Here is a 17,185-nt window from a genome sequence, read left to right on the forward strand (position 1 = left end):
TGTTGTCGTTGTTTGTTTCTCTTCCTATTGCTCGTATAAAACCAAAATATAATTTTGGAATTTAGGGCGGATATAAGATGAATGAAGGTGCCCATATGATGTACTGGATGTGAACGTCTGATTCTGAATGTCAATAAAAAATAAATTACAAAAATTTGTCTTATTCTTGTCGTGCTCTTAAGTTTTAATTTTTATTTTATGTAAAGCACTTGGATCATCATTTTAGATGCTGTGAAGTGCTATATACAGTAAATAAACTTTGATTTGATTACAAGCCACCATCATGTAAAAGTAGAGACCTGCTCTGTGACACGGCCTTCAGCATCTTTGCACCTAAAGAGTGGAATAATCTACCACATGATCTTGAGACTTTTCTGTTTAGCTGTGCATTTTCTTAAATGTCTTTATGTGTGTGAACTTCTGTGTGTTTTAGCATCTATTGCTGTTTCCTTTTTAACATGTTGTCCTATCTCCATGTAAAGCACTCTGAACTGCTTCTGCATGATATGGTATCATATAAATACATTTGAAGTGAATTAAAAAACCATGAGGTCGTGTGTTATTTTCCCACAGTGAGATTTGGGAACTTCGAAAAAACTTCCTCCAGATTTGCGAACAACAAGCTTTTCAGATTACGACATTGCTGCCTCGCTTTGCTCTGCAATAATCTCCTTAGAGTTAATAGGAAACACCTCACAGATCTACAGAACAATGGCGTTTGTTATTTTGGACGCACATTGCTGAGTGCTGGGAAAAACATTTTTGCTTGTTTACACCGACAATAACACAGACTTGGTTTGGTGGTTAATTGAACAACCAAAGTCTTAATTAAATTCCTAACTAATGAATGACTTATTAAATGACGCGTGTTGTTGTGTGTGTAATAATATAATGGATGCGCGACGTCCTCCACACACCTCTCTGATCTGCTCCTGCTCCACGTCGTGTCTCTTGATCATGACCTTGCGCTTGAAGGCGCGGCTGTTCCTGTCGTAGTAGACCCTCTGCTGGGACAGGAGGTGCGCCTCCTCCTCGGCCTGGGAGTGCTGCATGTTCTCCTTGTGCTTGGACAGACGCTCCTGCTTCTCCTTCTTGGGTGTGCTGTGGTCCTCGTTCATCTCCTGAACGAGCAGCGACAGGAGGAGACAGAAGAGACAGACAGACAGGAGGTCAAAGGATGGACACTTCATTCATTCTTCTCTTATTCTTCTTTTTATATTATTGTATCTCTATTTATGTTACGCAAATGACCAAAAGCACGCAAGAATTTCACTTTAATTACATGTGACAAATAAAGTAAACTTGAACTGTGATTGGTACATTTTGACCTTTCTGGTGGGTGATGTACAGGTGCATCTCAATAAATTAGAATATCATGAAAAAGTCTATTTCAAGTAGTTCCAAGTCAGTGCATATAGATGGACATACTTTCCAGAAGGCCAACATTTCCATATTAAAAATGCTTTTTAGTCTTTTGTAATATTCACATTTTTTTGAGAGCCATAATCATTACAATTAAAAGAAATTAAATAAATAAAGACAGGAAATGTTTCATTCTGCGTGTAATGGATCTACAGTATATGTTGTATTAGTTTCACTTTTTGAACTCCAAGCATAAAATCAATCTAAATGAACAATGAACTTTTCGTTTCGTTTCGATTTTATTTATGTGTATTGTGGAGCACCCCCCAACCTAAGTTTTTCACAATGCATGTACTTGTACATCTGTGTGACAATAAACATCTTGAATCTTGAATCTTGAACTGAATTACTGACATAAATAAACTTTTCCATGATATTCTAATGTATTGAGATGCACCTGTACTGTATGTGCTGTTTCAGCTTTATGTGTCCATATAAATCTGGGATGAGCGGATACATCATGAGCAGTGAAGGGTGTGTGAGTGGTCCAGTTTGAGAGATTAGTCTAAAACTATTTACAAAACAAATATGTGTGTGTGTGCTGTGTTTAGTTTTGTTTTACACATTGTACTGTCGAAGAAAGACTCAACATTGTTAAACGTTTGCAGCTCATGCGCCCAAACTCTATCTGACCTGTTCTGTCTTGAACTACAGCTGACTTTCAAGAGCCAGGAGGAGGGAGGAGAGAAGAGAAGAAAAAGATAATTTCCAGCCAAATCTATCGCTCCCTCCCTCCCTCCCCTCCTCAGTTTTTCAGAGTGCTCATTCTCTTTCATGGGCTTTAAAGGTAATCTACAACTCGAGCTAATGCACTTAACACACGAGTCTGATCCCCGCTCTCAGTGGTGTCTAATTCCGTTATAGCCCCTCAGTTGGTGGGAAATATCTCTCCCTGCCAGCGACGCTTTCTTTTAACTGCGCTGACCTAATTTTGGTCACTTATCTTGTAACTGAAAAACACAGTGTATCATCACACACACTTTCAGTACACTTCCCCCGGCCCGCAGGAGTAATGTACTGGATATTCTCTGGACTCTGGAGTTTTCAAGGTTGTGGAGGAGGAGGAGGAGGAGGCACATAAACGCTGCATACATGTACACTACACTGTGCGTAGGGATGTCACAATTACTTGTTTTCGCAATTAATCGCGGTATTAAACGCCACAATTAATTGATCATAAAGATTCCTAAATACCGTCACTTTCCAAAAAAAGATTATGTCGGAACCATATCGGCAGATGTGGCGCCAAAGTAAAGGAAAATGCACAGATACTGGTCCATTTATCTAAAGTAACAATGAATTGGTAGGAATTTAAATGTTAGCTTGTTATTTGTATTGTCAAAAAATGATTCAAATAAACTTAAACATTTGTTATAGATGACAATTAATGACTTAAATATTTCAAACACTTCCCCCGGGGGATTAATAACTGGACCTATATTAAGAGGTTAGTAATGTAATTATATTTTGACTATAATTGATTTTACACATTCATAGTGTTGTGAAATTTATTGATGCATAATAATCGTAACACCTCTGACAATAAACGTACCAAGAAAATCTATAATCGTGACATCCCTAAGTGCATATGTGAGATTCGTGTGTTTTTTCCTTCATTTGTGTAAGTGTGAGTGTATGTGTGTGTGTGTGTCTGTGTGTCTGTGTGTATGTATGTTCACATGTGTAGGTACATAAGTGAGTAGGCTGCCTGCTGGGTGACTCAACGCAAATTCCAAAAAGACTCACTTTGGAGGTACTTGAATGTGCATGTTTGTGTGGAGGAGGGCTGATTCAACAGTAAACAGCACACAGGACCGCGTGTCACTCTCACACATACACACACACACACACACACACTCTCTCACACACACAGGAGAGGCGTACAAAGGAGCTTCGCCTGAGGAGGAGAAAAGGGAAAGCAAAACAAACATGGCGGCATGGCACACCTCCTTTATCTTCTCCTTGCAGAGTTTGTACTGCTTCTTTTGATTATCCAGAAACGTGGTCAGCTCCTTCTTCTGCTGGGCCACGATCTGCTGTTGGAACTTCTTCTCGTCCGCCAACGCCGTCTTCATCTGGGGGGGGACGGGGACAGGAGATGTTAGCATAAGAGTTGAGTTGAACTCTGTGAGCAAAAAAACTGGTCACATACTAACTTGAACTGACACAACAGGAGGGAGTGAAAGCCGCCTTTAAAATCTATTCATCATTTCAAGCAAAAAACAAACAAACAGAATGAGGCAGACTGAAGATGGCTGTGTTGTAGGCCAACACGTTTTTGTCTTAGTTGCTTTTGTTTTCTCTTTTCACTGTGGTTGCACTTTTCTATTATTTTTGATGGACCATTAAATATGTTTTACATCCGTCAACCTCTCTAGTGGACATTCCCATTTTTGATCAGTGTGCAAGCTTTTTCCTGTTGTCCAAAGCAAAGAAAACTAAAATAGTCTGTGCAGTGAGAGGATTTATACTTCATAAAATGTTATTTTATTTAATTATTTATTATTTTTTTCTCTCAAATACTTCACTTAAAGCCATTAAAGACCTGTTTAGATGTCGTACTTTTGTTTGTTCACATACGGACATGGAACTAGCTGAGGCTTAGTGCCGATTTATCATTTTTACTATTGTTAACAGTATCTCCATCAGCAGTTCTACTATTGTTGTCATCTTTTCTTTTTGCTTTTCTATTATATCTACCGGTACTGTATGTTTTTTCTTTTCTTTTTGTTGTTTTGCACATTTATTGCCTGCCACATCTCAGTTTTATTTAACAAAAACACAAAAAAATCCAATACAAAATTGATTGATTGGATGGGAACTGCATTTGAAGACTTTCAAAAACATTAAGAAACGATTAACCAGGAAACAAATCTAACGATGAATGTCTAAAGAAAGTTATTATTATATTATTATCATTATTTGTAGCTCTTATTCTTCTTCAGTGATTCACCATCTATACTACAGCGACCCCTGTCGATGTAAACTATGATGCCGTGTCCTCCCGTCACATCTGACACGTGACGTTGTGTGTTTATGTTGCTGTCGCTGTACGAGAGGCACACGTCTGGTCTTCATGTACAGATAGATTGATACACTATCTCGCCGGCTGGTGCGGCACAAACGCTGCATGTGTGTGTGTATGTGTGTGTGTGTGTGTGCTAATCACAGAGATACGCAGCAGCTTGTTTTTCAGAGCGTGACATTCTGTGACCCACTTCTGCCCCTTGTGTTTCATCTCATGTATCATTGGGTGGCAGCAGTGTGTCAAGTCTTGACTTTAACTTTAACTTCTCCTCCTCCTCCTCCTCCTCCTCCTCCTCCTCCTCAGCGTGCGTCAGTCTGAGGTCGGAGCTTCGTGGTTTCAAACAATAACATTTCTGAGCTGGATTCAACTTTTCCTCCCCTGACCACACGATTAAAAATAACTTCCACATCGTGTCCTCCCCTGGTTTTTTTTTTCTTTCCTTTCCAAAACAAAAACCTTATCCCTCAGCCAACTGTTGCATGCCGTACATGTAGGCCGCTGTGATCATCTGTGAAATAACTTAGGGGGGGGTTACTGTACTGTACCGATGCTTTCCACTCATGTCCTACAAAGACGACCCCTCCAACTCAACAAATCCCACCTCCTTCTCTGAATGCACGGCGTGGCGTTTGGCCAGCTTCTCCAGCTCGATGTAGGCGTTGTTGGCCTGCGTCTCCACCTCCTTCTGCAGCTTGAGCCGGTGCTCGTCCATCTCGGCCTTCAGCTTGTTCTCCAGGGCGATCAGCTGCTTCTGATGCTGCCGCCGCATCCGCTTGTAGCCCGACATCTGCTCCCGCAGCTCGCTCTCCTGCTCATGCTCGTGGATCTGCTTGGTCACCTGCGGAGAAGAAGAAAAAGAAGAAGTTTTAGGGATGTGAGCGCTGAGATGTTTTGAAGAAATAAACATTGTATTTAACAAACTGAAAGAGATGAAAAGGGTTTTGAAACACTGGATGCATCCAAGCTGCAACACTTAACCTCTACACCTGTCTTCTGTAAATATGAAACAACATTTTATCTTTTCAAAGACGAGCTGGAAAAGAATTCAAGTGTTACAGATCTGCAATTTTAAAACCTGAACATTTTCATCCAGTGATGCTAAATTAAAGACGCAAGAATTAAAGAAATAAAGACAGATGCAGTTGCTCCTTCCATCCCCAACAAAAGCTCTTTCATCTGACCATCGCACATACATCCTCACTGCATAGATCAGGAAACCAAACAGGATTGGAAACACGTTCAAATCAAACAAAGCAAGAAATAAAAAACTACACAGGAAAATGAAAAAAAAAACACAACCAAATATTCAACGACAGACCACATTGAAGCATCTCCTATTATTTCCTTTTTTTTTTTTTTTTTTTTAACCCTAACCCTGCAGCTGACACACCAACCTGCGAGCAGAAGGGGTTCTCCACGTCGAGGTAATACTCGCTCCGCATCTTCTCATAACTCCCACCTGAACTCCTCAGGCCAAACATGATGGCGACTTTAGCCAAGTGCACCAGCATCCAGGAACCTTGTGCAGCATCCTACGCCCGACAGGACCCTGTCTGAGCTCCGGTTGGTGCCGCCACCCCCCGAGACCCCGCGACTTACTGGAAGAGGGACCCCCACCCCCTCTGCCCCCCCTTCTCGCTTTTCCCCCTCAACTATCTCCTTGGTTCGCGCCCTGGGCACGCAGCGGCCGCGGAGGCAGGCAGCAGGCGTGTGAACTATGAATGAGGCAGGCCAAGTCTGCGGGCCAACAAGAGCACAGAGCGGCTCTTTAGTCGGGCTAACGCTTAAGCGGCGGACAGCAGGTGGGTCACATGAATACCTCATTGAGAAGGAGTGAGAGAAGTTGGAGAAGGGTGGGGAGGAGGTGGGGAGGTGGGTTAGCGAGAGATGAGGGAGGAGGGGGAGACTCAGCAGATGGAGAGTGACAGGGAGAGAGTTAAAAAATGAAATAATGAAAAGTAAAGTTAAGAGCATCTAGAGGGAGGAACGGGTGAGGGAGGGAGGAAAGGAGGGAGGGGGAGTGTTGGCGTGGATATAGATGGCAGGTTGACCCCCCCCCCCCTCCCTCCTCCCTTTTAATCTGTGCTGAATCAATACCCCTACTGTAATAGCAGCTCCCCAATCCTGGTCACTTGCTCCGCTGCCGCCGCCACAAAGGACCAAGTCACGTCATGTGACGGCCTCTTTCACACAAGGCTCAGGGACTGGAGAAGGAGATCATATTCAGGGAGCGGAGGGGTGGTGGGGAGGGGTGGGGGGGCTCGGAGGAGGAGAGAGGAGGGAGGGGGCACATGCAGGCTAAAGGTGAATGTACCAGTGAGATCAGTGGGAATTCAAGCAGCTGAACTCACTCACTCTGCTTATTCTGCAATCGAACGGTGAAGGAGGTCCGTCTGAAATAAACTGAAATGTTGGGTAACCCCTTTAGTTTACGGGCCGATGATTACGTGAAAATAGCCAAGAAATAACAAGTCATTGCGTCATGAAGTGTAGAGCCTAGAAATAACGGTCGATTTCATAGTAATGTCGAGAAATATCCCCAAGAAATAACAATTGATTGTGTAGAAATAACCCAGGAATAAAGAGAAAAATTCTGGCCTTTCCTAAAAAGCATGAAAAGCATGTGTAATCTTTTACCTATATGGAAAATGTGACAATACTATGAAAATATGAAACTGACCATTACTTCTTGGCATTATCACATAATTAGTGGCCTGTTAATTAAAGTTACCAAATGTTGTGTGTGCTGCTGCTGCTGCTGCTGCTGTTGGTGTTTGACGTGACTGATTATTGATTTAATACAAACAAATATGCAGGAGGAGGAGGGACATTATCAGACAGCAATGGTCTTTTGGGGGGAAATTATCAACCTCCCAAGAAAAAATGTGCTAAAACAGGTGATAAAGGTAAGATATTTAATGATACAGATTTATAACTATGTGTATGTAAGAAGGAGGAAGGGGTGTCATCATGATGCCTAAATAACTTCAAATGTACAGTAGAAGAATGAAAATGGTGCCACATGGAAGTTTAAAACTAATTTATCTTCACTTGAAGACTATTTTATTATATATTTATATATTTTTTTACCGAACTGCTGTGCCTAATCTTGGAAACCGGAGCCAATTAACACTCAGGACTTAATTTTTCCTTTCTTAGTGACCCAATTCAGGTAAAGTTTAGCTACTTTTGTGCACTACTTTATCATAAAGAGCTTTAAAAGGGGGCTAAACACATAGAAATCAAATATATAGTAGCAGCTCTTTGACACTCAACACACGTGTTCTTCCTCACTGCGCTCAGATAAAGTAACAATGTTTTGGAGCCTGAACTGGCTCTTTGTCAAATACAACACGGGGAAAAAGCAGAAACGGCTGCACTGTGAAGACGTATAGGCAGCGACATGTGGTGAAGTCATCTGGCCGAAGAGAGAGAGAGAGAGAGGGGAAGCAAGAAGCCTCCGCAGACCCCTCGTTTATTGTCCTGTTTTCCTGTAGATGCACAAGTGTGTGTGTGTGTGTGTGTGTGTGTGTGTGTGTGTGTGTGTGTGTGTGTGTGTGTGTGTGTGTGTGTGTGTGTGTGTGGAGAGGGGCTCGTGTATCTGCTGGGCCTCAACGGGGACGCAGATGCAGACGCAGCTTCTGGTTTTCAACCACAACCTCTCACATTCACCCACAGTTCGTCTCTTAACTTCCTCCTCTGCTGCTGCTGCTGCTGCAGATGAGGCCGATTCACTCGGAGCACGAGACGAGCGGCGAATGAGATTAGGGGAAATATTTTACGACGACGACTGCGACGATGTCTCTCACCCCGACTTCAGTCAGTTACTTCATCTGACCTATAATAACCCCGGCCCTCCCCTCCTCTCCTCTCTAACTCACTCACTCACTCGCCGCTTTGTGTGTCACACTCATTCTCCTTTTTCTCGCTTTGCATCCACCTCTTTATCCTCATCCTTCTTCGTCTTACATCTCCCTTGATAAGTCTTCATCCTGTTCTCTCTCTTTCTTTTATTATAAATCTCTCCTTCTCTTCTCTTCTCTTCTCTTCTCTTCTCTTCTCTTCTCTTCTCTTCTCTTCTCTGTCACCCCCCCTTACTTTCTCTCTTCTTGTTCCCCGACATTACATCAGATCAGACTCTCTGCTTCTTCGTGTCACCTCTGGGTGGTGAAGACAGACTATCACCATCTTTTTCTTTTTCTTTTTTTTTTTGCCTCTCAAAGTCCTTGTCCTTCTTTGTCAATCCAGATTTCAATCAACCTCTGCTCTTTTTCTCTCACCCCTGTTTGCTTATCTGTCCTTCTCTTCTATCTGTCCTTTGATATCTGATATCTCCTCCTCCTTCTATCGTTTCATTCACCCCTTTAATAATCTTGTTGAATTTCACCTTCAGTTCCTTCTCTTTGTCTTCAGGATATACAGTATATGAAGAAATTTCTTAATCTCACTCGTCTTTCTTATGTCTTTTTGTATTCAAATTTTCCCCTTTTCTTGTTCATCATCTCTCTTTTCCTGTTCTCCATGTCACTCCTCTCCCTTCTTCTTTCTCCAGCGATCCATCACCTCTCACCATCTGGACCGGCGATTCTTCTCCCCCTCTCTCTCCCTCTCTCCCTCTCTCCTCTCATTTCTTTGTCTACCTGCTTATTCCAGTCTCAGCGAGCCGAGGCCAATCTGAGGACGTCTGCACTCGGCAGAAAAAGATGATGTCATCTCTTTCAGCGCTGCCGGCGGCGGCGGGCAGGACCGGCTCTATCACACGACAAGAGATACTGTGGGGGTTTTTTTTTAACGCGATGCCGCCACTTTTCAATACAGACCGCCTCAGTTACACTGAGCTGCAGTGTGTGTGTGTGTGTGTGTGTGTGTGTGTGTGTGAGTTTGACTTTAATCCACTGCAACTCTCAAAGAGCCGGAGCAAATTTTTTTTTTAAAAGCAGAATGGAGGAGTTAGGACTGTGTGGTGTGGCGGCGTGATGCTGCTGACAATGTCTCTGTGATGTGAAAGCGACTCTTGAACAGATGGATGACAGGAAAGGAAAGAGTGAAAGAGCGAGAGGGAGAGGGGGAGAATTTCTCTTTTCCTTTTCAAGTAGAGGACAAACAGGATACAAATGTCTTTATCTTCTGGGAGAAATTTGAAACTGCTGCTCTCTGATAAACACAACTGATGATGTGTGTGTGTCTGAAACCAGAATAAACTCCCCATGCTGTGTAAAGAGAGGGAGAGGTAGACCCACACCAGACCAGAATGAAATCATCGTGTCTCATTCCTCTTATGAAGTTTTGTGTAGCTGCTGCTGCTGATGCTCGAGAGAGAGATGACGACTTTACTGGGCTGGGGCTAGTCTGTGCTACTTACTGTACAGTATATGAATAAACATGGGACAATATGTCAAAAATAAGGACATAAATCATTATAAGAGGCGAGCAAACAGTTGACTTAACACTTTTTCAGGTCAGAATCGTTCATGTTAAAGGGGACATATTCTGGAAATATCACTTTTTGGAGGCTATTGCACATATATTTGGGTGTTTGTTTTGCCTTCTGGCCCCAAAATGTGAGAATTGACAAAAAAAAATCTGTAATTTGCAGGCTCCCTGGGTTGAAATCAACGTGGTTTTACGAGCTGTTCCCTCAGTTGTCTGACAATGACGTCATTAATTTGCATAATACCACCCCTACCTGTACCGGTAGAGGCAAGCAGTGGGGCATTTGCATTGCAAAGGGACAGGCTCTGAAACCAGCCGTTCTGCACAGGGGTGTGATGTTTGATCCTTGGGGTATTTTGACCGAAGCATGTCACAGGCATGTCTTTAAGACACATGGGAACTATTTTAATTTGTGGAAAAGGGGCATAATATGTCTCCTTTAAACTAAAAGGATAATCTCTGTTTGGTTACAAATAGAAGACACAACAACTAATGAGGCGCCACGAGTTAGTTCAATTTAAAGGGGGAAACAAGCCGGTGCATATTCTCATTTGTCCAGGTCATAGTATTTCAAAGGAGGTTAAATCGAAAGCAACTGGACTTAGTTGTTTGTCTAGGAAGACGTTTCACCTCAAGAGGCTTCATCAGTTCAACTGAACTGATGAAGCCTCTTGGATGAGAGGTGAAACGTCTTCCTAGACAAACAACTAAGTCCAGTTGCTTTCGTTTCAATTTAAAGGGTCACAAAGTAAAAAAGGTTTGGATCTAGTTGTGTTGAGGCTTCTGCAGACAACTCAATGAGATAAAATGAGAAATTAAAGAATTATATCGATGTTTCAGGGCTGATTTGAAATGTCATGGCCTCCGTTATTTATTTATTAATTTTTTGGCATGTTCCTAATTTCAACCCCACAAAACTTTGATGTGTTGAACAACTGGATGTGCACTAATTCCAGATGGACTCATACAAATCCCATCAATGTGTGTACGAGACTGCGAGTCATGAGAGATTACGACTGTGTTTAGATTAACAAAGACACAAACAAAATCTCCAGTGGTGTTTGTGTGTGAATAGAGACGAGAGACATGGCTGGTCAACAGACTTACACACACACAGACACACACACATACACACAGCCTTGATCCATCCGTGGTTCATGTACTGGTCAAGGACACAACAAACACACACACACACACACACACACACACACACACATCTTCCTTTTCATGTTGTCTCATGTCGGGTTTAAGACCTGACAGCAGCAGAAGGGACTCACAATTAAAACCACTGGGTCATGGATGGGTAAACACACACACACACACACCACATACACGTGCACACTCAACACCACAACTACTTACTAGTTACTAGAGCCGGTTTCCATGACAACAGACAGGGAGGGAGAGAGAGAGAGAGAGAGAGAGATACAGAGAGGGAAAGAAAAGGAAAGAGAGAGAGAGAGAGAGAAATCCACCCCCTTCAACTCAAGAATATTGAGTCAGATCTGAGAATGATGTATTATCAAGTGCAGGAGAGGGAGAAATAAAGGAGGAGGAGAAAGAGGAGGAGGAGGAGGAGGAAGAGGAGGAGGGGGAGTGGTAATGTGAGGTGTAAAGGTGGAAGAGGGGAAAACAAAAGGAGCGAGGTGAATCGAGGGAACGATAGTGGAGAAATGGAGACGGGTGGAGAGCTGTGACAAAGAGCTGAAGAGAGGAGAGAGGAGGGTGAAGATGGACGGAGTAAAGAGGAAGAGGAGGAGGAGGAGGAAGTAAAGGAAAGATAAAGAGCAAAAGAAAGAGATAAAGAATAAAGAGGCAAAAGCTCTGCTCATAAAAAAAAAAAAAAACCTGAGGTGAACCCACACCACAGGCGGAGGAGACATTACATCACACTCAGCGTCCTTCACCGTGATTGACAGGGAGTAACACTCACTCTCATGCTGCTGCTGCTGCTGCTGCTGCTGCTGCCGCGGCGTAAACATAACACTCGGAGAAAGATGTCAGCCTCTACAAGAGCTTGTTTTTTGTTTTTTCTTCCATTTTTTTAGTCAAATGTGTTTTACGATCTAAAAACAAACAGACAATAAAAAAGGGAGGGAAGAGCGTTTGTTTGTTAGTGTAAACGTACCAGAGAGGCCGACTTTATGGTGGCGAAGCGGCCCTGGTTCTTGTAGTTCTGGGCCTGGCTGCTCTTGTCGGAGGAGGCCGGCCGCAGCTCGGGCCGGTGGTCCCTGTGGATCCCATCGTCCCAGTTGTACTGATGGTCCTGCTGTGTGGGGGGAAAATAAAGTGGAAGAAAAGTGAGAAAATTAAACAAAAGTCCCAGATTGTTTTTTTTCTTTGCACCAAAACAAATGTCACTGAAGTGAACGAGGTGTAAAACTGAAGGCGAAAAGCGTATGTGTGTTTTCATTTCTTTCTTTCTTTTTGTTAACTCTCTCAAAAGGTGCGACTGTATTAAAACTCTTTAAATAACAAAATCCCCCATTGATTTTAATCACATAACATCAAAATATCAAAAGGAATATTCAGCTTTTTACTGAAACTGTGTCAACTGTAACCCTGCACAACATGAGTAAATGTCAACAACACTCAACACCTCCTCCTCCTCCTCCTTTAATTAAATAAATACTGAGCGAACACTTTCAGGAGCCCTGGGACCTAAAGACTTGTTTTATGTGAGGATGAAGGGGGGGGGGGGGGTCTTCATCTTCATCATCATCAGCATGTGAAGAAAAAAAAAAAGTGTCACTTTATTTGTTCTCAGTTCAGCGGCTGCCTGTTTGTGTGAAGCGACGTCGTCCTTATTCATGCTCCGTCAAAACACAAAGAGCAGATGAAGAAAGAGAATGACAGAGCGGTGACAGGCCTCTCTTCAGAGTTTTTAAGTCATGTGAGATTTTGTGTTGGCTTTGTGATGACCTGTGTGTGTTCATGTGTGTGTGTGTGTGTGTTGAATTAAGTGTGTGTGCAGGATGACAAAAGCTGCAAGAGAGGGGGAATTTGTGTCTGTGTGTGTGTGTGTCGACATGTGTACACAGCCTTTGTTCTTGAAGTGTGAACAGTGTCGGTGATGAACTTAAAGCAATCTGCCAAACAGCGAACACTGTGTCGATGGTTTCCATGGTTTCGGGAGGGAGGGAGAGAGGGAGGGAGGAAAAAGGCGAGGAGGAGGAGATTAAGAAGAATACTCTTGAAAACAGTGAGAGAAACCCAGAGGATGTTTGCACTGAGCCATGTGCCCTTTTCATTTCTGGAGTGCAGTTATTACCGCAGTGACTGTACTCAGACTGTAACATGGCATTTTGTTGATTATGCTCGCTGTCTTTTATAGACTCTGTTAAGGAAGTGGATTCGTGGAAAGAGGACAATCACTGGGACAAAATAAAAAGTAAAAAAGTTATGAGATGTTTAGTTATCTCTATATCAGAGAGGCCTCTCTTTAAAAAAAAAAGCTTGAATGGAAATCACTGAAACTGGGTGGGCAGATGAGTGTTGGGTCGAGTGGCTGTGTCATATTCATCAAACTTGCCTACTGTTCTTATCTTTTCTTTTATCTGTTGGTACATGTATGGGGTTTTTAACTTTAAAAAACAAAAACCGTCTGCACTGCACTGTAAAAGACTGTAGCAAGATTGCTGGGGCTACCTTACAGTAAATAACTTGCCATCCTTACATAAACACAGAGCCGTTAAGAAAGCCCGGTCGATTCTGGATGACCCCTGTCACCCCCTGCACCCAGAATCCACGCTGCTTCCATCTGGCCGTAGATTGTAAGACCAACAGATACGAGAACTCCTTTACTCCCACTGTTACTAGTCTCTAAAACACTATCACGTGAGTCCTTTAACTAGCTCCTCTTTTTATCTTTATGCTGATTTTTACTTTATTGTATCATGTCATGTGCTCTATGCTGCATTTTGTATCGTGCTCTCCTGCCGTATTTATTATGTCCACTGTTTTGGTGAGTTTTCATGTTGATCATACATACAGAGTTTTCATTCTGTATGTATGATGTGGTTCTTTTTCTGTCTGCTGGCTGCACAACAAATTGCCCCATTGGGGATAATGAAGACACCTTGAAACTGTTCAGTAACACCTCCCGACTTGCGGATGGAGGCTCTGTCATCCTGTGTTTTCTGCAGGTGGCTGAGGTAAACTGAATTTTTTATAGTTCAGATGTTTAGTAATCCAAAAACAACATGTATGTATTATTATTGTTATTAATTATTATAATAATTATTATTATTTTTGGAGCTGTGCAAGTCTTTTTTTTAAACATGTCGTGTTGTGTTTTGTCTATGCTGATAGAGAGAGGAGGCGTGTCCCACAGTGTGGTATGAATAAATAATTTTTCACTGTGCCATGCTTTCATGTCAGTCAAAAAACAAGACAATAAGCTGAGAAAACTAAATGTTAAAAAGTAAGCAATATTTAAATAGACAAATCCTATGATTAAAAACTATGACACAACAAAAAAAGGTTTTTTTCTTTAGTCTACAGAGTTTCATGCTTTCCCATCTCATTTTTCTGATTTGGCGTTTGTTCACTTTAGGAAAGCTGTCAGAGATTTGTTTTAGTCTTTGCAATTTTATCCGTGAGGATTATCTTTATAAACAACAGATTAATCCTAACTATTATTTACTTTGTGCAATTCTGTTTAAGTTGATCCGTTTTCATGTTGATTTCTATTTTAAGATTTTTACATTTTTTCATCCTCTGTTAGTTTTTCCTTTCTCTTTGTTTAATGGATTTATGTGACGAACTCTCCATTACACCTCTGTCTGTTTATATGTATGTTAATCCCTATTATTTGTATCATGTGTTGCCAAAACAAAGATTATTACACCTATCTTAAAATACACTGAGATGAACACCACAGTTTCCAGCTGTAATTTTTTGTTTTGTTTTGTTTTAGATTTATTTTGAACATGTAAAACAAAATAAGGCTCGATTTGAACTTGTTTCTTCAATTTTGGAAAGAAAAACACAAAAGCATGATCATACATATTCGAAAAGGAGCGAGAAGAAGCTGTATTAATGAATCCCACCCCTTTTCCACTTGTCCCACTTCCTTAACGCCCTTCATTCCATTGATAAAAACTAGTTGGAACACCATCTTCCCTGTACCCCTCCAGAGTTATGTCTTTGCACTTTATTTTGAAGTTTGTGACTGTGTTGACTTTTTTTTAACGTGTCATCCAGCTCTTTCTTTAAACTCTGCGCCCTCCTCCTCCTTCACCCTTGACCTTTACCTTCTTTGTGTGCGGGGAGGACTCCAGGGTGCTGCTGTAGTCCTGGGGGTGCATCATGGTCATGTCGGAGCAGCTGTCGTCCAGCACCTCTTGCATGCTGTTCACGCTGCTGCTCTGGCTGCCCGTGCTGACCGAGGTGCTGGGGATGGAGTGGTTGCTGCCCAGGCTGTTCATCTTGCAGCTGGCCGCCTCGCTGTCCTGCAGAAGCCAAAAAAAGAAGAAACACATTCATTAAGACGTGCCGGCCACAAATGAGTCACGCAATTGTGCAGAGATGAGACTCTTAATACTCCCCAACTTGTATCATTAAAACACAGTCACAGGGAGAATAACTAACGACCTCTGGATTATTGCATTAGAGTCAAAGTCATGCTAAATTGCCTATTAACCTCTAATTGCTTAGATGTGTGCGTGTCTGTATCATTCACCTGTGTCAATGCACATCTGTCTGAGCGAGATGTCTTCCAATTACAAGTCCACTCCTCCAGTGTGTGTGTGCAGTGATGATGATATGTAACAGTGTGTGGACGTGACAGATAAAAGGGAATCAACCTGCACGGCTTTTAGGTCAGTCAAGTGAGTACAATCAGGATGCTATAATATCCCCCATGCTCTGTATACATGTAAAACAAAGATGTACAGTGCCCTGCAAAAGTATTCATTCACATTTGGACTGAACTGGAGATATTATGCAAAGAAGAATGGGCAAAAATGTCAGTCTGATGTGCAAAGCTGGTGGAGACACACCTCAAAAGACTTGCAGCTCCACTACTTTCTGAATTTAAGACGGCTCCTTTATTGGTCAAACTGATTAATCCAGGTGTGTCTGACCATTGTTGAGAGGTCAGACACACCTGGATTAATCAGTTTGTCCAGTAATGTAAGACAAGAAATAAAGGAGCTGGCTTCAGTTCAGGAAGTAGTGGACCTGGGCACAAAGCCTATTGTAGTGAAAGGTGGTTCAACAAAGTATTGACTCATGGGGCTGAATACATATGCACTGCACGCCGCACTTTTCAGATTTTTATTTACGCTATTTTCACAATTATGCGCTACTTTGTGTTGATCCATCACATAAAATCCCAATAAAATACATTTAAGTTTGTGGTTGTAATGTGACGTTCAAGGGGTGTCAACACTTTTGCAAGGCACTGTGTATCAATTAAAGGAGTTAATCTATGGAATAATTTAGAAACAGAAATGAAAATATGTAAACACACTTAATAGATCGAAAAACGTATTTAAAAATAATATTATTAATAAATCTAAAACTAAATTATGAACACCAGTGTGCTCGTAAACTGCCTTCTGTATGTATAATTTACGTACACATGTTTTGTTCTTTCTAAATTTCTAAAATGAGCTGATGGAAACCGTTAATGTAAGAAGGGTGGGCAAAATAAGCTGAAGCTTCAGCCTCCTACACCTTTTCAGTCAAGGTACATTTGATTTGTTTTGTTTTGTTTTGGATTTAAAAAGAAGTGAACTGTTTGTTTGTGTTTGAATCATGTGTATATATTTTAGAGATGTGTGTATTTGATTCTACAAGACCGAAATAAACTCACTAAACTAAACTAAACACTGTGCGTTGTCGTCCCCCTCCCTGAAACCACGCTAAGCACTAAGGTTTGGGGACTGCAGGTCTACAGCGGCGGGCGGTCGGTGTCTTGTTGCAGCGAGGTCTGGTGGCCGCTCTGAACTGAATTGCGTCACATGGTGTAGGATGACACTACAGTGCTGTGGGCTAGTGGCTGGCTGGCTGTCGATGCCTGTTCATGCCGCCTCGGGCCAGGGTCAGGTACGGGGCATTTTCCATCTCAGTGTCAGACCACGGTGGGCCGCTGGAGAAAGACTTTTATATAACATCGCTTCAGACTGAGGAGAGACTATCCTCCTCCCTTTGGTGCCGTGAGTCTGAGATCCTCCTTTTAATGCTAATATTAATATAAAATAATAGCTGTGATGGATATTTGTCATCATTTTCAGATATTTTAAATAATCTGTAGATGAATAGATCTTAAAAAGCATGGTTAGTTCCTTGCCTGTA

At 42.0% G+C, this 17,185-nt stretch overlaps 1 protein-coding gene across 2 annotated transcripts in view; it reads right to left on the reverse strand.

The window, feature by feature from the left end:
* taok3a (TAO kinase 3a) overlaps positions 1-17,185 on the reverse strand; it is an 87,459-nt gene that overhangs the window by 8,490 nt on the left and 61,784 nt on the right. For both annotated transcript variants that reach the window (XM_083979159.1, XM_083979160.1), the window contains exons 13-17: positions 15,139-15,336; positions 12,012-12,152; positions 5,052-5,288; positions 3,369-3,497; positions 918-1,121 (exon numbers count right to left, since the gene is read on the reverse strand). In XM_083979159.1, coding sequence (XP_083835285.1) covers positions 918-1,121; positions 3,369-3,497; positions 5,052-5,288; positions 12,012-12,152; positions 15,139-15,336 — 909 coding nt within the window. The remainder of the gene's footprint in view (positions 1-917; positions 1,122-3,368; positions 3,498-5,051; positions 5,289-12,011; positions 12,153-15,138; positions 15,337-17,185) is intronic.

This window comes from Trachurus trachurus (assembly GCF_905171665.1).
Source record: "Trachurus trachurus genome assembly, chromosome: 9".
Classification (NCBI taxonomy): Eukaryota; Metazoa; Chordata; class Actinopteri; order Carangiformes; family Carangidae; genus Trachurus; species Trachurus trachurus.